Source organism: Danaus plexippus, chromosome 24 (genome assembly GCF_018135715.1).
Source record: "Danaus plexippus chromosome 24, MEX_DaPlex, whole genome shotgun sequence".
In the NCBI taxonomy this organism is placed as follows: Eukaryota; Metazoa; Arthropoda; class Insecta; order Lepidoptera; family Nymphalidae; genus Danaus; species Danaus plexippus.
This window is the reverse complement of record NC_083552.1, coordinates 3951187-3973654: the sequence shown is the minus strand read 5'-3', so window position 1 is coordinate 3973654 and position 22468 is coordinate 3951187. Positions and strand designations below refer to the sequence as shown.

General features: G+C 31.8%; 2 protein-coding genes and 2 long non-coding RNA genes across 8 annotated transcripts in view; 1 reads left to right on the top strand and 3 right to left on the bottom strand.

Annotated features, from left to right (window-relative positions):
* The window catches only part of LOC116775919 (uncharacterized), a 40654-nt gene extending 33036 nt beyond the window's left edge, over positions 1-7618 (bottom strand). For 4 of the 5 annotated variants that reach the window (XM_032668968.2, XM_032668969.2, XM_032668970.2 and 1 more), the window contains exon 1: positions 7165-7618. In XM_032668968.2, coding sequence (XP_032524859.1) covers positions 7165-7202 — 38 coding nt within the window. In that variant the 5' untranslated portion in view covers positions 7203-7618. Of the gene's footprint in view, positions 1-6083 lie in introns of all 5 variants that reach the window. The other variant, XM_032668972.2, reaches the window with a different exon arrangement.
* A 118-nt stretch (positions 7619-7736) lies between these two features.
* LOC133319500 (uncharacterized) lies at positions 7737-9133 on the bottom strand. Its single transcript, XR_009753100.1, has 2 exons — positions 8601-9133; positions 7737-8109 (listed from the first exon to the last, which is right to left on the bottom strand). It is a non-coding gene; the product is annotated as an uncharacterized LOC133319500 (long non-coding RNA).
* A 2880-nt stretch (positions 9134-12013) lies between these two features.
* Positions 12014-20328, top strand: LOC116775921 (zinc finger protein 37-like). The gene is made up of 9 exons (XM_032668974.2): positions 12014-12224; positions 12294-12397; positions 12819-13304; positions 14256-14340; positions 14813-14939; positions 15967-16315; positions 17006-17140; positions 17378-17503; positions 18585-20328. Exons 1-9 carry the CDS (start codon positions 12117-12119, stop codon positions 18598-18600), a joined length of 1536 nt encoding a protein of 511 aa, XP_032524865.2. The 5' UTR covers positions 12014-12116; the 3' UTR covers positions 18601-20328.
* Positions 13795-22399, bottom strand: LOC116775923 (uncharacterized). The gene is made up of 3 exons (XR_009753099.1): positions 22136-22399; positions 17382-17487; positions 13795-14923 (listed from the first exon to the last, which is right to left on the bottom strand). It is a non-coding gene; the product is annotated as an uncharacterized LOC116775923 (long non-coding RNA).
* Between the last annotated feature and the right edge of the window lie 69 nt (positions 22400-22468).

Genomic DNA, 22468 nt, shown 5'->3' with positions numbered 1-22468 from the left:
TTTAAAATTCGTATCAGTATTTACCTTCTCATTTTTTTAATTTAGAATTCTGTCACATGATAATAATAATAATGATTAATATTTCATTACGCAATACTTTTTCTTTCATTTTAAATTAAGCCAGTGCTAGAGCAAAGGATTTCCTATATTTTTTTAAATTTCGTTTCAGCGTTTACTTTTTAAATTATTTTTATTAAAACCTGAACACATAATAACAATACTCAATATTTAAATATATATTTTAATATTATTTTTATTTTTATTTATACTGCCAGTGCTAAAACCAGCTTTAGATAAAACATCAGTTTCCCAATCCAAGGTGTTTAATTTGAGTCATTACAAAAATCAATGTAACGAAAAGACCTTCGTGTATATCTAGCAATTACTCGGCTAACGAGCGCTCATTATCCGTTGGCAATTATGAAATAATGCAAATGATAACTGAACCGAGCAAAGGCCGCAAGCCGCCGCAAGGGGCCGCCAGAGGCCGCCGGAGGACGTCAGAGGACGAGGCGGAGTCCCCGAGAGGTCGCCACCATCGATCCATCTCCGCAAGTACGAGAACAAGTTTAAAGTTAATGACCGTTTATGAATTATACGCCAGGATTTTTTCCAAGGTCTCGTCTGGTTAATTGTTTTACTTTTGTTTTTCTTCGGCTATTGCTTTTTTATTGCGTCACTCGTGCGTGGCGCTTCAGCGATTTATTTATAAACTGCGAAGTTAAATGAAGTTTTATTCGGGTCTTCCTACGTTTTGTGGGTTAATTTTATTTAAAAATAAAATTCCCATTAAACAGTCTGTACGTGAATAATTAAAGATATTTAATACTCCAGCGATTTGTTGTAGATGAATTGATTTTTAATTTAATGCATAAAATACGACGTTAAATTAAATTATAAAGTTTTTATTGCAAGAGATTTGCATCTATTAATACATCTACAATTAAAACATTTTAAACACGATAAAAAAAAATTAAAACAGTTTTCATATGGAATGAATTTAATGGATATAAAACTTTTTAATTACATGCTATGAGTCGATGAGTTTATATTTCGTATGTTCTTCCAATTTTAAGCAATAATTTTTTTTTTGTATCTGTTCGGTTTCTTTTTTTAATCTTTCGCACAACGGCTTTATTACATTTTAAAAAAAGAATACAGTAGCAGAAGAATTTTGGCAAATTTATAACTTATAGGTACAGGTTTATAGAATAAAAGAACGTAAAAAAAAAGATACTTGTATCGGTAAAAGAAACATTATTTAAAATAAAACTACCTACTTTTCATATAATGTTCGTGTGTCACAATTTATCAATTGTAACGTTTTGATGTGGGCGTGTGTTTTATATGCCTGTGTGTGTATCTATTATATTAGCGTATATAATACATAAATGTGTGTGTGTGTGTGTTCGTGTGTATGCACGTGTGAGCCGCACAAGCAGTGACGAAGCGTGCAATTATCTACCTAATTATGTATTTAATACGCGCGCCCGACGCGTCGGTGTTCCCATGTCGGTGTAGAAAAAAAATTGCATGTATTTCTTTTTTTATATAAAATCCGACATAAAAATAAACGTCCTGAAGACGCATACAGCTTTTTAGAAGACATTGTCTTTCAAATTAAACTTGCATTGAAATAATATGTAATTTTAACTGATATTCAAAGAAGGTTGTATATATTTTGGAACCTAATTGATTTTTACAGCTTGGAATTATTATGGTTAGATAAATATCCTATTTATAAATAATATTAAATAGAATATATATATTTTTCTACTTTAATTGTGTAGAACATCGAATTGCCTGAAATTTATGAAAAGAATTAGAAAAGAAGAAGAAAAAATATTAACTACTTCCAAAATAAATGTTTTTGACATTATTTATTTGTGCATAGTCTTTGTCTAATAACACTCAGCCATAAAGCTAAACTGACCATAAATATCTATGAAATTAAATGTGTTTTATTTAACTCTATACTGCATATAACTTAAATAACTATCTGTCTGTTTGTTCTGACTAATATCTGAACGAAGACATAGTTTTAATTTAATTTATATCGCGACAACTGATATTATATATTAATTGTTTAGTAAATTCATAATACGATTGGAATATCAACACTAAATCAACGTTAATAAATAATTTAATCACAGCATTCTATCAAATCCCTCGCATGCACGCATGGTTACGCCAGTTAGCACAGCCCTGCATGCATGCATGCGAGCTGGATCAAGTACAACGACCCACTTCTGCGAGATAACAGCGTCGTATCGGTTCCACGTTACCGAGAACATGACTTTTGCACATTTCAGATCCGCAAAACGTTCGTACAAAACAAATACATACAAATTTAAATGTTAACGAAGCGTTGGTTCAATTTTAACTGCACATTTTATACTACGAAATAAACGATATTCAAAATTAATATCATATAACCCGTAACTTATAAAAGTCGTGTAAATTCAAACTTAGGTTTCCCAAAAAATACATACAATCAAATCAAATATCAATGACCGTTTCTACGTGATTTATTTCGTACGAAGACAGGATATTGATAATTGTATAAATTCGCGTGATAAAAATTTTTTTTGCTCATTTTATTGTTTGTATAGTATAAAACATAAATGCTTTGAAATTCTTGAATTATTTGCTATATGTTGCTATACGACTTATAAAAATTTAACAATAATCTAGAAGAATTGCGCTATGTTTATTTATCTGTGGACTAGAATGAGAACTATAACGGACATATATTGATTTTTTAATTTAATACAAGTTACTCTAAATAGGACCAAAGCTTTCATTTGTTTCAAACAACATTAATAAAGAACTGAATTGACATCAACAGACACAACAATCGTTATTATATATATGATTATCTAAATTAATATTTTTTTTAAACAATTAAAAACACAACAATAACTGCTTATTCAATGTAAAAATAGTTTTACATGGGTATGTTTTCGTTGATGGGTATGGGTAACATGGGTATAAATAAGATCTTTTTAATGAAACTAGACTATCGGTCTAACATGATCAAATACTTGTAATATTGGCTCAAACAAAATTTTATTAACTTTATAGCTAATGTACTAGAAAAAAATATATTACTTATTTAAGTACACTTTTAATTTAATTAAATTTAATATAACAAAAATCACTTTAAGTTATTTTACTTTCATCCTTAGGTAATATTAATGCATAAAAAATAATCAGTCTATATATATATATATAAAGAAAATATTTAATTAAACGGTAATTAACTTTTAATATCCTTATATATGTGACGTAGGATTGGTTCCAGGAAATATTAGCAGCCATGACTAAACTTAGAGACATAACAAAAAAAAAAAATTTTTCTACACTAGACTAGACATGCTTAATTTTTTAAGTTAAATATCATTTTTAATACACACCATTTTAAAGTAATTAATAGTGAAACCCCTTTTTTAAAATGGTCTTCATAAACAAGATTGCAACCCAGTATTTGTGCTAAGTGTGAGATCAAATCTCAAGTACGCTCGAAACCTTGAGAGAGGTCTTAGGTTCAGTGCAATGTTTGATGAGTCAAATAAAAATTACTATATACAGTCAATTTTATACATAGTTAATTTTTGCCAGTAGCTTCGTCTGCATGACCTCGGAATTGGGCAGAGGTATGTATTAAGTTAAAAATACAATATATATGTCAAGTAACCATCAGTGACATATATAGTCTGTGTCACATTACTTCATACACAGCTGTCCTGCGGAAGTACACAGAATATCTGAATGTCTTATTCTGCTGTCTAAGCTACATCACTGTCAACTTCAATCAAAACCATTTAAGTAGTTTTCGGGTGAAAGAGCGACAGACATCAATACATACTAACAGATTTCTTAATTTATATTACTAGTAGGATTTAAATTAAATAAGTTGTATACAGAGTTCATCCATTTGGACTCTGCAGATTTGATATGAAAATGGTCAAATAATTTTTAAAACTAATCACAAAGATATATACAAAATGAGCAAGTAACAAATAGTGAGTGAGATCACACAGGCGGATAGGTTAATATGGGTCATTGAAAGTTGAGGCAAAGACAGTTAAGAGTTGTGTTACAAAATCTCTCATATATTAACTCAAACGGGTAACAATGAACTATTAGTAAATGAAACACAAAATATACAATTTTCCAATCAATCAAAGAAAAAGATTATAAGAAGTATTGATCTTCAATTATATTGACAAAATTAATTTATCTATCTTTATTAAATTACCATTTTATTGGTACTCGATTCAGAACTGTCAAGATTGACCAAACTGTCAATTAAAATTGTATTTCATAATGTCAATAAAATTAAACATTCACTTGTAAGATGCGAGATAACCAGTAAATTAATTTTGTACTTATTTAAAATACTTTACATATATATATATTTTCTTAATAAAATCATGTTTTCATTTTAAGAAAAAAAAAAAACTTAATTGACCTACATTACACTTAAATATCTGCAAAATTTTGTTTTAAAAGTAATTTAGATTTTTTAATTCCAGTCAATTACACAAGTTTTTGTTGACTGAAAGAAGAATAATTATCACATACAAAGAAACATAGACTTTACAGAGTTTTGAAGAAAACCCTTGAATGTTCCTTACATTTTTGGAGTCACTATAAAAGATGTAACAAGTTATAAATTCTGTAGATATCTGCCAAATTTTGCATATCTAGGTAGGGACACTTTCATTTTCTTACTCCCATATAAACATAGTGTTACCCACTTGGCTTTTATATATTTTAATGATATTAATTTATTTCTAACTATGTATGTGTATAATTCTTTGTTATGTGAGATGTGTACATGGACGATGGCACCTGCAAGGTTGGATAGCATCGTCCTATTTGGAATTTAATGAATATGAAAAAATTGTATACATTTCTGTAAATAGATTTTTTAATTCCAATCGGAAACACTCATTACAATGCTCGATGGGTTCAAACGAAGTGAATTTTTTTTATATGAAATAGAGCTAATATCAAAAAGTATTTTTATTTTAGTGTATTTCATATTTAATATAATGTTAGTTAAGAAATTTTAATGTCGAAATTAATTAATTTTATTTATTTATAGCCATTAAAATAACTTTTCCTCCGATGATATATATGACAATTGTCAGATTTTACAACTATTACCTTGTCAATTCACAATTTTCTTAACAAAAGACAAAGACATCTTCGATATTGTGAAAGGAGAAGCTTGAAATTTATGTTAGGAGATAAAAGCGGGTAGGTATGCGTACAAACATACACAGGTGACTGGGATCACAGCGGCACATGATAATAAAATTGTATATTACATCATTTACAAGCTATGAGACCCTTCTTATATATTATTATATGCCAACAGAATAACTATTGGTTTTGTGGCTCATATAACAAACGACTCCTAATTCCGTACTGAAAAACCCGCCGTATTACTCATAGACTACCGGAACCGCACATGTTGTGTACAACAGTTTAACCTGCTATAATTTTTACAACATTGATTTATTGATACAAGTATTGGCTATCAATATTTATGGTATCAAAACAGATTTCAGCTGATTGTCATGTCATGTAGGTTTCCTTTGTTTATTATATTAATATTATATAAGTTTTAATACCATTTTAAATTAGTTTTATATTCGTTTCTGTATATAAAATATTCTAAGTGAGGGATGGTGTATAAAAAGGGAATATTCTAAATTCAAAATTTAAGTCATAATAATTAAGAATTTTGTTAATTTATGTATATGTTAGTGTTATTTTTAGTGTAAATAATCGACAGACTGATGTATTAGAGAAATCATTTTAAATGTTAATTCTTTGGGCATTGAATATGTTTTTTTTTTATCAAACATCATAGTAATGCCCTTGTCATATAGTTGTAGTTGCTCAAATATACTATGTACATGTTATAACATTGATATAAGTTTAATGTCATCATTAATTTCCCAACTAAATTATTAAAGCAGTTAAGTAATAAACATAATGTGATTTTGTAACAAGTTGTATGAGACTATAATATTTGTATGTCAGTACTATATATGATTCAATATCACCTGATCATGGAGTAGAACTGCCAAACATGAACTTAGCCTACACCAGCTTCTCACCACTTTACACAAGTACACTATAAACACAAATTATACTTTGTTTTAACCAAAGGTTTTATATTACAGCAGTGGTGGTACAATTTTCATTTAGTTCTTACTCCAGCCATGATAATTTGACACAAGCACATTTACCCTCTCACACACTGAACTGCTAATCAATACTTTAAGAGTGTTCTGACTATATATTCACGTACAATGCTCTCCGTACGGAAACTTTCGTAAAAATCACTAACCTAACCTCAAAATGTGCAATAAATAAATGAAATGACAAACACAGATGTTTTCGTAACACACTAATAATGTTTTAAACACAAACACTGCACAGACGTAGCACGGATATCACAAAGAACACGAAAACACAATGTTGGATCAGAATTATGGATTTGAGAGCAAATGCTTTGTTTGAGTAGGTATGTAGTTTGGTGCCTTTGCTGCACTATAGATAGGTAGGGACATACGTTAGCTATGTTATGTATAGTGCATCGCGTATAGCAGCTACCACCTAGCCATATTTCACTCGACTGTCTCGTGAGCGTCAGCCTAGGCCCTCTCGTGTTTTCCTCGCACAAAGGCGGAGGCGGGACAGGTACCGTACGACTTGCGAAAATTGTAAACACGATTCTGATTTAAGATGAAGTCTGCGGCCATTCATATGAGATATAAGGAGACTTGAAAGGCTCGCTCGCAAGGCGGTGGCGGTGCGGTCACGCTCGGCCGCCGCGCTACGAGATGGCTATCGGCGACGGCGCCCTGCCGCCCTGCCGCTGCGACGTCGCCGTGCCCTCGCCTCGGCTCACTCTCACGGACGATCCGAACGCTCGAAATGGCGCAACGTCGCGGAGGCCGTGACGCTGCAACACCGAGAGAATGTCGGCTTTGCGCTAAAGCGAAAAACGATCGCGCACGGTTTCGCAATGTCGAATGAGCTCGCAGGGACCAAAATAATCTACCACGTAAGTAGACGACTGAAACTAAGAGGGATCTTATGGCACGAAAACAGAGGAGACGTCGTAAACCCGATACTCACGGCCTGACCGCTCGTAGCGGATCGGCGGCGGCGTCCATGGCGCGCCCAGGCCCTGGCCGCGGCCAGGCTCCGGGCCGTCGGCCGAGCAACGCGACACTCTCTCTAATCTCACTCGGAACACGCCGAGATATACCGTCGCACCATCTCGACGACACTACACTTCGACCGCGACGCTATAATACGCGTATAAACACTCCGCGAATGGTGTTTTGTTACATCGGTTGACTTTTCTTTGAAAAATCAATATACATTTTCCCAGAGTTAGATAGGACGAGTCGATGTCCAGCGCAGGTTATGTGCGTGAAGTTTGCAAGCTTTTTTAGCGCACCGGTGTTACCAACATTTTTTTGGCCATTTTTTGTTCAGTGTTGTGATTTTTTTTACTGATTTGTGATGCACTTCGGGTTGGTTCCAAAGTCTTGGGTCTTTCATAATACTCGCATGCGCGAACAGTGGCGCCCTAAGCGTTAAGCGGTAACTTTGAAATAAAACTATGTATTCACATTGATAACTCTTTATTGTAAGGAAATAAGTAATAAATCATTTATTATAGGGAAAATAATACACACATGGAAACACAATAAAACATATTTATTAAAATTAGGAACATGTAAAATTATATTAAAGAACGAATAAGTAATATACATTGTAGGTGGTGAGCAATACAATAAAAACTATATCTTGGTGGAATGTTGACGACCATTGCGATTCAGGGTTAAGTTGGAGGAGTTGAATCTCACTTTAAACAAAAAAAGTGAAGAGATCACACCTCCACTTAATCCTTAACGCCAGTTTTATCTTCCAAGCATGACTTTTCTTCGGAGGGCGTTTGTCGAAGGAGGTTCCACGTGTGAGCTGGAAAGATAGATCTGGCAGCATATCACGTGAAACTGTCAAGATCCCCTGTCCAACTCAGACGTGAATCCGGACGAAGTCTTCTAAGCGCTATAAAATAAAATAACTTTTAATATACAATGATTGTGTGCACGCCGTGAGTATTCGAAATGCGCGTGCCCGTTATAGAGCCGGTAGACGCGCTATCACTGCTTGAAAGGTGCGGCTGACGTATTCTGATAAGAGAACTGCTTTTTCCCCTCTGCAAACCTACGTTGTTTTAAATAAACTGTTCAGCATATACAATTTTTTTATTTTAATTAAGGATAAATTTGTAACTATAAGCGCTTTATATGATTAGAAGCAAACACATGGGGGAAACTAACACATGTGTTATTTGTCCGCCATATGTTATTACGTAACAATTTCTTATAAAATAGAGACACTTTAAATTAATCAAATTGACATACACATCATTTTGAATTAACACTCCAAACTTGAGAAATAAAATCTAATAAGCAAATGATATTTTAAAACTAACATGAAAAGTCTAAAAATAAATGTCACTACTATGAATATAATAACTTCGCGCCCTTATTTACCATCACCTGGTCCAAGACTCCGCAGGGTTCACTGATTTAGCTTCGACAGTAAATGTTAATCAGAGTTCAAACTTCGATAGAGACCTGATCGATCGATGGGCCCATATTTATACACTATATCATATCTTCAGATAGGATATCAGGGCACTGACAAACTGTATGAATGTCCACCATGATTAAGATAAGATTTGATGGAACGGGAAATCGATTGGTTCCCGCTAGTCGTATCGGCATCGCAAACACTTCACTCGACCAATCGGCAAGTTATTGATAAGCGCCCTGATGACGGCGCGTGGCTCCGTGCGTAGGGCTCCGCTGACGGACGCACTCCTTCGCCACCGACACCATCGGCCCGCTATCAGCCTGCGACTGCTCCATCACTATTACCACTTGTTTACAGTGGAGATACAAGTTTATTACGTTGTATCTTGTTGGCATTAGATGTTATCACTGTATTTTCATAATTTCAGGTTTTGTTTTAAATATTATAAGTACTTTTCTATTAATGTTAACTTTCTCGTTCTAGATATTTATTATATTATCACTCTGATAACATTATAATAAACGAATTATTCCTATATATGGTATATAGATAGCTAAATATTCCTTTTAACACGATATAGCCTCGTAGAGCCCAATCAAGCCAAATATCCATTTATATAAATTAAATCATTTAAAAATGTTTCATGAATTACTTTATAATCTTTAGACTTTTAGTAACTTCGATAATCTAGTAATTATCATGATAAAAGTTGACAATCTGAATCCAATGCAACAAAAAGTATACCTTATATAGTTAAAAACGTATTATGTGACAACTAGTATAGGTATTCTGTAGTAGGTGGGTACGTGGAAGAATTTCGACATAACAAATATGGTGGCAAAAGCCGCATATCAAACGGTGTCATTTGATAAGACGTAAGGTGTGTGCTTTCTACAAGGCTTATAGACAGGTGTATTTCAAATATATAGCGACAAATCGCCCGAAATAAATATATAAATGATGCTTTCTTATTCACATAAACATTTGAGATACATTTATTTCAGTCACACAACAATCTAAATACATTATAAATAACAAACGCAACAGTGTGATTTTTTTAGACATAAAAATGTCTAGGTTAAAGTTGATAGCGAAATATCGTAAAGATGTTGAGTAATATCACGTGTTTAAGTCTGGAGAAGTCGGGATAACAATCGGAGACAGCGGGCGACGGCGGTTGCTGGAGGCGAGGGGCGGCCGTCGCGAGGGTGTAGAGGGAGGCTCGGTCGGCCCTCGCCCCGCGGCCGTGAACTGGAACTTCGAAAACTTCCACCGTATTGTGTTTACATTGAACTTTGTTATGTGGGTTAAAGTTAAGTCAGAGTTCAGAGCCGTGTGTGCCGCTCGTTTCACTAGATTGCAAAGTTGACTCGCAAGTTTGTCGTATCGATTTTCATCTTATGTTTATCAAATGTTTCAAGGTTCCTGCTTTCACAGGTCACGTTTGGGGTCAAACGTCTTGTGTTAATGACAGATTTTAAGAGTTCCGAATAAAGTTGGTTTATACCTTTACATTTGCTGTGTCTCGGAGATTTGTGTGCATCTGGATTTTGCACAATGAGGTTATAAAATGATAACTCGGAGTTAGAAACAATGAACATTTAAGATAATTATTTTGTAACATATTCGTTACAAAACTATGTATATTACCTACAATACAACGTTTATGTGGTCGTAGATATTATAATACTAACTATGAGGCTCTGATTGGGAGACAAACAATAAGTTGTTAACTTATTACACATTAGTGGATTATAAAACACAAAATTTTAATGAAATGTTCTTCTTTCAAAATTCTTTAATAACTTATCTTCTGGTAGCTATATCAGAGAGGCCACACCTGAACCTATTTTTCCACTTCTTATCAAATAGGTCTTTGATAGAACATATCAATTCACACGCACAGGTTACTTACGATAATATTATTGTAAAGAATGTTTTATATTCCGATTCGACATTATTCGTTGAAACGAGTAAATTAGTAAAATAAAGAAGAACCAAGCTATAATCGGAGCTCTGAATTATTCTTATACTAAAACAATGATCTGTATACATAAAAAAAATGAGAATAAAATACGTAGAAAGTTATTTATGTTTATAAATTGTTTAAAACTGGTAACCCGCATATTAAGTGCATAAAATTAGTATTTACTAAAGCAGTAAAAATCGGTAATGTTAATGTTATCATGACTTTACTCTAAGGTTGTACAGAATTACATCGTTATATAATATATAAAAAATCATGTCCATTTACATCGTAATTCATTCAGTATGAGAATTGAAATAAAATGTAAACACTAAATATTTTTACAAATTTATAGACTGTTACAGATCATGTGATGTGTATTACACGTCGTATTTATAAATTTAACGTAAAAATCAAATAAAATTAGGAACCACCTTTATGTATAATATATAAATATGTCTGTATGCTCTTGTTCTAACAAGTTTATAGGATACAGATTTTAATAACTTACTACCACTACAAAAATCCCTCATTTTCATGATGCAATTACATCAAGAGTAAGTGAAATGCTAGCGTCACACGTCTACAATTGTATTTCGCCTTTATCTCGTTTTTTACACCTTATTTGTTAAAGGCGCACGATAAAGATAAAGATAAGTGGTAGTCAACGTCTTTATCGCAGGCTATCGCGCGAAAAGAGCTCTCTTCAGGAAGTTATGGCGCGCGAATCTGAAATCAAAATATTATACAAGGAAACAATTCAGTGTCAGTTATTTATGTACTAATATGTAGGTTTCTAATTGGAGTTGTTGTAATTTTATCTACCTTAGATGTTTTTCTTATTTAAACATAAGTTTAAATTCTCCTGCACAATTAAGTAGCAATTAAATTTGAATCTAAAATTGTTGATTCCTACCTTTACCTTTTTATACCTATGTATCAAGTATAAATGCAAGGAAAGAAAGCAAATATATATTTAGACCTCAATATTAATAAATCAAGACACGTTACTTTGTTTATTTCGTTTGCAAATGATAACTATACAATAAAAAGTCACTAAACGTTATCATGAAGCATAAATTTGATCTAAGTATGATTCTGAGAATATATAAATAAAAATGATCTAAAAACGGAACACAAAAGTCAAGTTTACAATGTTTTGCATATTTGCAATTTAACTAGAGCAAGTTAACTTTACAAACGTTGCGTTCATTAATCAAAAGTTTGGCGCAGGCCCCTGTCGCGCCTGCCCTCTACTCCCACCCTCTTGTCTGCTGAAATCCTTGTGCATACATATATAATTGATATAGATTTATAAATTTTGGGTCTTGCAAAATGCACACTGACTTTACCAGCTAGCTGGCAACACTTTAAGTTTAAGGTCAATACTGACAAATGGCTGAACACAGGCAAAAAAAGCTGTCAGTGTATAGTTTATACCCACTTCGCATAGGGGATAAACATTAAGGAATGTATTTAGATGTTGACTTTGTACTATTGAAAAAAAATGGACAATGTTTGTCGCTTATGCTGTTCTGCGAAATTCGTCAATAATTATATTTTTGATGAAGGAAATGCTTTGTATTTGAAGATGTCATTATATTTGCCAATAAAGGTGAGCAGATATTTTCATAAACATTATAAAATTTTTGTTATTTGATTATAACATTTGTGTTTACGACAGGTTTTCAAAAACGACCGGCTTCCGCAAAAGATTTGTGACAAATGCAGTTGTAAAGTGAATGACTTTTATCAATTTTGCAACGAAACTATAGAAGTTCAAAACAGGTAAGTTTTTATAGTTATTTATTAATTGAGTTAGGGGTAACCCAATCACTATTTCAAGTACATTTAGTTATAATTTGCTCTATGATTAATTATACTGTTTATTCAATGTATGAAGACTTTATTTTAAATGTACTAATAAAATATAATTATGAATTTAGTTATAGTTTTAATATTATATGGTAGTGGAATTCTATGCAATAGTATTATATAATTTTTCGTTATAAAACATTCTATACACAATTTAAATGTTTAAGTTCAATAAAATGGCGTAACTTCACCTTAATCTTTTATTATTAACATAAAACAAACATTTTAAGTATTCAGATAATAATACATAAATATACACAATGAAACATAAATTAATATTATTAATATCTGATACTTTATAAATAATTTTCATATGATTATTTCAAATTTCCAGGTTAAGAGGTCTGCTTCGACAAACCATACTCGATGACAACACAGTTGATTTCAGTATAAAAGAAAACATACACTCACCGTCAAGGCTAGCTATCTGTGAGCGGTCGACACAGACAAATTTCAATGATACTTTCCAAGTGAAAACTGAACCTAGGTCAGAAACACCATTGATTGTGAAGGAGGAAAGCTGTGATGAGGATTTGAATAATGTTGCATCCGATGCCAGCGAGGATGAATTGCTAATAGAAATCAAGAAGAAGAAAAAGCCCAGAAAAGTCAACAGCAATGTCAATGAAAAGAAAGATAATAAAAGGAACAGGAAAAGAAAGGAAAGACAGGACTGGCCGGATGATGGGTTCGATAACGGCTTAGATTTGGGTGTTGTTAAGGAGGAAGTGGATTTAGTTAAACAAGAAGCATCCGATTACACATGCTGCATGTGTTTCGAAAAGTGCGCCAACAAGACGGAAATGTTGCAACATTATAAGTATGTAATCTATGTTATTTTTATAACATAATACTAACTTAATTCAGTACCTTTCGGATACAAACCTCCTTATATCACATATATCTATATTTTTGGTCCAAGCTCATATTTACGAAAAAAAAATATACTATTTTCTGTCATAATGTTATCAAGGAAATTAACATTTTGTTTCATACAATGTTTAACTTGGAGCTATGTACAAAACTTTTCAAGATAATACAGATTATATAACTAGATTAAATTATATGTCTTGACTAATCTGGTAATAAAATGAATACATATATATATATATAATTTGGACTATGCATACTTAACATGCACATATATACATATATATATGTATATATGTGCATGTTAAGTATGCATAGTTCAAATTTGTATTTTTACACTACACACAAAACATTTTCCCTTTCTGAATGATTTATTGTTAACACTCCGTATGTAGTGTGAGATACGAACTTAGATTAAGTGTAGAGAAACAAATTAAAAATTATAATTGCACAATAATCTTTATTATCAAGAAATTTGTGACTTTAAAGTTGTCTCTATATAACTATTAATATATTCTAAGGTTGCCCATACATTTACAATAACTTTGCACAATATTTTTATTGTGCAATAATATTGAACACCCTCTTTGAATCCAAATGTTCAGTAATATTTAGCAATAAGATAGACAAAGCATTCACGTGACTGAACTGATCACCGCTCAAAACATTGAAATGAAAAAATATTGAGGAACACTAACCCTACAGTGTAGGGTAGCGCCTACACAGTACAAAAAATACATATGGCGCAATAAAATTTAAGATCTCTCAAACTTTTGTTCAATCATTACGCAATTTTTCAATATTATCCCTACACTGCTAATTATATTGTACAGTGATCTAATTGTGCAATATTATTGTAGTGGTATGGGCCAGATAACAAATTTCTTTCAAAATGTTTCAGAAATCATGGTGATTCAGCAGCGGCCCCGCAGACCGCGCCACCGCCTCCGCAAGGCGACGTGCAGCGCTGTCTGCGCTGTCAAAAGGTCAGTAAAATTTACATATACCCCAAAATATTAATGATGGAGGTGATTGTCATTTATATTTTTAGTCATACAATCTAAGACTACATTAATACTAATAAATTTAATAATATCACCTTATAAAAAAATATTAAAAACTTATGCTGGTTATATTTACACACACGTGTATAAAATTGAATAATAATAAATACACATTGTACACAAATAAATAGTACAAGAGCATAGTATTTTACATATGACAATATCATATTTAATTCAATGGCAACATAATATATTTTCAATTTGAACCTTTTTCAAAAGGACTCGTATCCAGAGCGGTAAAAACATTTACAAAAAAATCTATTTAAACCATATAAGTGACAATTTTATATTTAATTATTTGTATATACAATCAATTGTAAGTTTTGTTTACATAATAAAGAATTGAAAGTAAGGATGTATGCATATGTATGTATGTCTGTGTGTTGCGTTCCAGGTTGTGTCGGGGGGTCTGGCTGAGTGGTCGGAGCACTGGAAGCGTCATTATGCCCGAGACACGAGGCCTTACAGATGTGTGCTCTGTGCCAGAACCTTCAGGGACCACCACCTTATATTCAAACATGGTAAGTTTTTGTATGTATGAAATTACTATGATATCAGGAAAACGGACATATCATAGAAGTTAGACTACGTTTTTTCATTTGTATATCACAATTGTGTAAATACTGAGATTTCTATGTATGTATGAAAAAAAAAAATTAAATGTAAGGGTCTCAGCTAGAAGTCATGACTGGTTTCAGTAGTCGGATATAAATCTGAAGGTAAATAATATGATTCTATATGATCATTCTTCACGTGTGTATGTTTGTCAGTGATTTCCTCCTAAAGGGCCGGTCAGATTTCTTTGCATTTTTATTTACTTTTTATACAAAAATGTGGAGGTCAAAGGCCCCCCCCCCCTCCCATACGTGGGGGATCGGGTTCGAAACCTACCAAAGGGATCTTTTCCGAGTCAAAGTACATAGTACTTTCTAAAGGTATTTACACACCAGTGACGGACGGTGAAGGAAGACATCGTAAGGAAACCTGGTCTAATAATTGCAAATTATAAGATTGAAATCGCCAAATCGTCTTGAGCAAGCGTGGTGATTAATGCTCTAACCTTCTCAGTGTGAGAAGAGGCCTTTGCTCAGCAGTGGGCTCCGATAGGCGGATGATGATGATGATGATGATGATCATCATTTTTAAATTATTCTTTGGTTTAATTTGTTTAGTTATGAAAGAAAATTTATAGATTAACAAGGGTGTCTCCGTCGACGTAGACTTCAGTATTGGGTTAAGTCTTAAGAGAGAAATTAATAGTATACATGAATAAAATATATAATGGCAACCAGCAGCGCCATCTGTTGTCAGTGTTACGGGACTTCATACAAAACACAAATATCATGGATATTCCTTATTTAACTGCAAGGAATTGTTGAATAAATTATAGCCAATATATTTTTCTGACATTCAATCTATGTAACAAGAAAGTTTCATCACAATCAATAGTTGCTATTTGAAAAAAGTACCAAACATCCTCACAAACTGTAGCATTTTTAATATTAGTGAGATATTAATTTTTTTAATACTACAATTTATCGCTTTCAGGGCTCACTCATCAGGCGGATATTGAGGATAAGTCATTAGCCCCGGGGGGCGGAGTCCTACCGGACAAGCGTTTCGTCTGCGACGTCTGTCCTGAAGGCTTTCCATACCTCCGTTGTCTGTTGGCCCATCGGACCAGAGCCCATCCAGAAGCCCTAAACCGGGCTGCGAGACTCCGCTGTGGGGTCTGCGCCCGGGGCTTCGCTCACTGCAACTCACTTAGGAGACACCTCAGAGCACATTCCGGTGAAAGGAATTTCCTTTGCAATGTATGCGGCAAAGCTCTAACATCGAGGGAGCATCTCAAGTTCCATATACGGATTCACACCGGCTACAAGCCTAATGTATGCAAGTGAGTCTAACGTTTTTGTTATATGTACATATGTAGAGGATGTTTTTAGGACGGTCCATTAAGAGTTCAATTTCTTTAAAGAAAATAATCTGATGATGTTATATGCCGATTTTGATAAAATTTTTGTATTCTGAAGTTATCTTTAGTAGAAATATGATTATCTAGTTTGTAGTCCCTAGTAAAAATATTCGCTACAGACAATGATGTCATTTTTGTACAAAGAAAATAATCTCAAATATTTCTCATACAACTTTAAATTAAGTATCTGACATTATTTTGTACCTTAAAGTCAAAGTAATTAAACATAATTATTAATCATACAGGATATATTAAAGACTTTGCAGTCCAGATAGATGTTTGTATGTATGTTTGCTACTTTTGATTGAACTACTTAACTGATTTTAATAACACGTAAAAGTAATTTTATACGGATATCCCGAGAAATAAATGATTCAATAGCATATAAGCTTCAACAGTGCCTGGGACTTGCGACCCAGGTGTAGGTTTAAGGGGCCCTATCCACGCGTTAAACGCTCACCTCCACCGTCCAAGCTCCTCTTTACCTAACTCTTTAATAAAAGACTAAATACCATCAACTAACACTCACCACTGATACCCAGATGGCGCTAGTTGGTATGAGAATACTGAATCAAAAATGATTATTAGTAATAACATGTACATTTCTTCCAGGGTCTGCGGTAAGGGCTTCGTGAAGAAGTGTAATTTGACATTACACGAGCGAGTGCATTCGGGTGAGAAGCCACACGTGTGCCCGCACTGTGGGAAGGCATTCTCCCAGAGGTCGACGCTAGTTATACATGAGAGGTAACAGACAGACATACACATGTAAAATATTCATATACTAGTCATGTATTTACAAATATACATATATATATATATATATGTTCCTATGTTTACAGCTAAGGCTCCCGACAAACGGGACGTTTTAAAAAACGATTTTAATTTTTTTATTATTCATTATCATTATTCTAAAACACATTTTCATATATATATTAGTTTACTTATTAATGATATTTTTGTATGATATAATGAATGTTTCAGATACCACAGCGGCGCTCGTCCGTACACTTGCGGCTTGTGCGGTCGGGGCTTTGTGGCTAAGGGTCTTCTGTCGATGCACCTGAAGAGCACTTGCGTAGACACAACGCAGGCTAGATCGCAACAAAAGTAATTATATTATCTAAGACTAGCGAATATTCATTTAAACGAAACTAATATTTTTCTGACTACTACGCGTATTTTATTATTTTAAAAACTACATACTCCCGACGTTTCGGTTACTTTGAAGCAAGCGTGATCACGGGCAGAAATGTGTATATGTTAATATCTGTACCTCTACCACAAGTGCATGAGCATACTAAATACGAAGCGTAACGCGTTTTTCATTAATAAATTTTCGCATGTGATTATCGTGGTTTCATGTAACGTATAATTTAGTGTATATATTATTTAAATATAATTAAAAGTGAATTTTAATAAAACATATTAAAAATTATGGTAATATTTCATACATTTTTTTTTTATTATGTGACATAGATACTATTAAATATTCAAATACAAAGCATAAATCCAGATACAGGAGTGACAGACGTACTTAAAATTCATGTGATGTTATATAAAACAAAGTTCAGAATCGTTGGATGTGTGTTTGTTACTTGATAATACGAAATCTACTAAACTGATTTAGTCACATTTTTAATTCATATATTTATATGAATTAAATATATATAAAGTGTGTTGTAGTATTTATAAACATATACCTATTCGGTTCCTTTCAAACACACACACACACACACACACATATAAATATATACGTTTTTTTTCTAAAATACATTTGGTTCTTAATTTTCATAGACATTTTAATGTTCCATATACTTAATAATTTTTCACCTTTATTCGACCTCAAAACACAGTTTAAAAAATAATGTCTTTGTTTCCTTCTCTATATAAACTTTGTCTGGGTGCCTTGTGTAATATATATATATGTCTCATAAATTCCAAGTGATATTTTTTTATTACTTAAATTTAATTAAAGACACATTTAAGTATATCTTCACTAATGAAATAAACTATGTATATACGAATAAAAACAATTTTTTTTTCTAATATATGTTTCATAATTTGTAATATAAAATGTACTTAGAAATACTTCAAATTCATTTTTAACATGGAATTATATTTTATTAAATTAAATAAGGAAATATCTTTAAAAAGTATATAGTACTAATATAATCTTATTATATTCCAGGTTGAATTCGCGATAGCAAATTGAGAATCTGTGGCGTCCTGAAAACTAAGTTACAGAATCATGCGACAATACATTCTTCAATTCCCATAATAACTTTAAAACCACCGATGACACATCCGTCGCTTCACCCCGGGGAGTCTGTTTTTAATTCCTATTTTTATTACCTCTTTAATATAAGTTAGTTAAATTAAATTGAACCGACTTCAAAGAAAGATAGTATTGTGTTTGTGTTAACTATCATAAGCATTGTATAATTATATCGGGAATCCTGAGTTACTTGTGTTCCAGCACAGTTTGTTATCGAACGATTGTTATAAAATTTCATTTTATTTATTTTATTCTGCAACTAGATTATAGACAATCGAAAAAAATACTCAAGAAATTAAGTTTGTACGTCTCTATATATGTATACACATACAAATTGGTTCAGTCGTCTATTCGCTGTGTTATGTGAATATCAGAAGTGCAGATTCAACAATTAAACTCATTGTAACAATGTTATAAAAGGTTAGTAGATCATTTAAATGTTCACGCGAGTTTGTTATCAAAGCACACGATGTTACATCCTGTGATAAATCCGACGATATCATTACACGTAAAAAAAATTATCTACAATTTTTTCTTCACAAACGAAATTTTGACAAAAACATTGACATAATAATTAATTAGCAGCGTAGAAAAAGTGGTGTATTAAATATTTACATCTCAACTCTTCCCTTGTGAAAGAAAGGGATAGATAAAGAAAGATTTTAATTTCATTATATTTTCACATGTACTCATTTAAATGAATCTGCTGTTTGGATATATACTATGTGATCTATTTACTTACATTTTTCTTATTACTCACATAACGTAGGAGAGCTCATACATTAGCACTACTTTGAGGTGTTACGAATGTAACATAGCTTTTGTATCTGCAAGAAAACATCAGTGGACAATAGTTCGATAAAAAATACATATTTTTTCAAACATAATAAATATAACGCCATCTTTTTTTTATAATGTACGAGTGTATACATATATGACATTAAATTTAAATGTCCAATGCATCCTTATCACACACACACACACATATATATATATATATTGAAGCCGGTTACAAATCTTACATACAATACTTCTACCCCAGGTTATATACCATGGGATAAAATTTTAATCGTCACATTAGTTTTCTACAGTGATATTTATTTTAAGTTAACAATATGTATGTTAACATAAAGTGCCTCGAATTGTGATAAGATTTCTGTCTCTATATTTGTGATGTAGATTTTAGATTGTAAGTCATGTGAATATTTCTCTTAGATTCGTGAGAAATAAAGAGTTTGGAGTGAGTAATTTTATAGTTTACGATAATAAAATAAAGTGCACAGTTTATGAATAACGAGTTACGTCTTTAACTTAGATACAGTCAGTTACGTCGTTTTTTATTGAAAATTATCTTATTCGTTTAGATCTACACTTGATAATTACATTGTTCAATTTGATGAAATCTCGTACACGGTACACAGTATTCGGTATTTTCGACATCCTGTAATGCTCTATACACAACAGTTTTTCATAACAAACTTATTGTATAATAAATTCTGGTATATCATAAAATATTCTTGTTTACTTACATTTTATACGCCTATTGCCAAACAAACTTCGTACAACTGCAGTGTACCAAAACATCAAAATTAAACGAATTTGACAGATGTCAGAATTTTTAAGTGTTACGTAATTGATAATAAACTTAATAAAATAACTGAGTTTTATTGAACCTTCACAAGAAAAACAATATTTATTATTTATTTAAAAATTGGTGACAATCATAATACGCATTTATGCATGTTTATTGAAAAGACATACGAAGCTTTATCTATGTCAAAGTGCATCTGTCAAAGGTTGGTGATTTTCCAGAGCGATCTGACAGATATTTTTTGGACCCTAAAGCATCTTAAATTAAAACCGAGGTCATAATTCATTCTATTAAATAAATGGGTTGTATTAAAATTGAAGTTAAATAAGTACTTTCCACGTTAAGGGAAATAACCTTTACTTGTACAGTACAGTATAAGCCGACGATTTTCTATTAAAGACTACTTTGAATAAAAAAATTTACACTTTCTTATTTTTTGTAAATTATGAAGGTTATACACTATATCAATATATTTTGTGGGCGTTTCTTATTCTTACGGTGGTTATCACATGGCAACAATTGCTTACACTTTTAAGGATAAGTATACATACCTAATAAAACATATCAATAAACTACAGATAAGAATAAAATTGAATGGAATGTATCAATTGAGACACAACTATATATATCTATTATTCTGTATTTGTATCCTTACACATTTTCTAAACTTTGTCCTTACGTGAAATACAAATTAGAAGGTTATTGAAATTGATTTTTTTTTTATTTAAAAGTTGACAGTAATAGGACTTTTCATTGAAATCAAATATCACACATAAATACTACGTTCGGCTATTTCAACTGAATTACTAATCACAGCGCATGATATCCTACGAGAATCGTCTAGTCCAACGTACTTCATTAATAAATATGTAAAAAAATACATTTTATTTTTAATTGTAAATAATATATGTGACTAAATTATAACAAGGATATTTCATACATGCATGCATATAATATTTATATTTTTGATCTTTAGAAAATCCCTAAGTAAATGATCCTTGAGACATTAATTAAAGTAACCCAAACAAAAATTATGTATGGCATTAAAAAAACATGGCGGACGATGTTTAATGACGGGATCGTGATATAATTAATTAGATAGTAATACTGTTACTAAAATAGCCTATGTCGAAATCAGATTTCAGTAGCAGTTGTCATCCACGAGCAAAAAAAAGAAGTATGCTTTACTATATGACCCTTTTAAATATACTTCTATATATAGATTTAAAAAATGCCCCATGCTAGGAATTTCTAGTAACAGTGAATATGTGGATTGTTAGTCAAATAATACAAAAAATTTAATTAAGTAATAAAATGTCTGCTTATTTAATGATTATATAATTTACTTGCCGTTTTGATTTATATTTAATATGTAATTTAATTGATACAATCCGTTTACAAAAAAGCGTTTAATTATTTCGTAAGTAAATTATTATTGTGTTTTATTTAAGTGAAACTAACTTGAATCGCATTTCAATATATATCGATAGTATTGCTAAATATGTTATAAACAAATAAATGTATATGCATATATATATGTATGTATGTATGTGTATATTTAAATTTATTGAACATCTAGGTTATACATAATTTGATATGTATAGTTTTTGCACAATGCAATTACAAAACGCAATATTTGAAAGTAACGGATCTTCGAATGATTTTAAAAAGGAGTTTTAGTTAAATGTAGTCGGACTTAAATCTCAAAACTAAACACTTTTGCCGGCATTGTAACATTGAATAATTCAATTACAAATTCATATATTTAGTTCTAGATTTGCTCAAAACACTCTATAGTTAATCTAAAAGCTAAAAGATAATCTAATTATATATATATATATATTTATTATTTACCATATTACATTTACCTTACCATCGAGTTTCGGCGTGACGTGATTAAAAATTGCCAAACATAATTCTATTGACTTTGTATTGAAGCAGCTTTATAATGAGTTTCAATAACGTACTATTTATTTTGTGTGTAGCCCACTCAAACAAGTACGAGGCGGGTGTGGCGACGGGCCTCCGACTGTATAAATATATAATTCTTATCAAATACACACATATGGCCAAACGATGGCCCATGTTGGACATATGTTGCGACGTTGGACATTAACGCGATTGTCTATACTGAGCTCATCTAAAGATCTTCATATATTTTGAGTCGGTTTTTGAAAAATATAAAAGTTATGAGATTTTTTTGTAT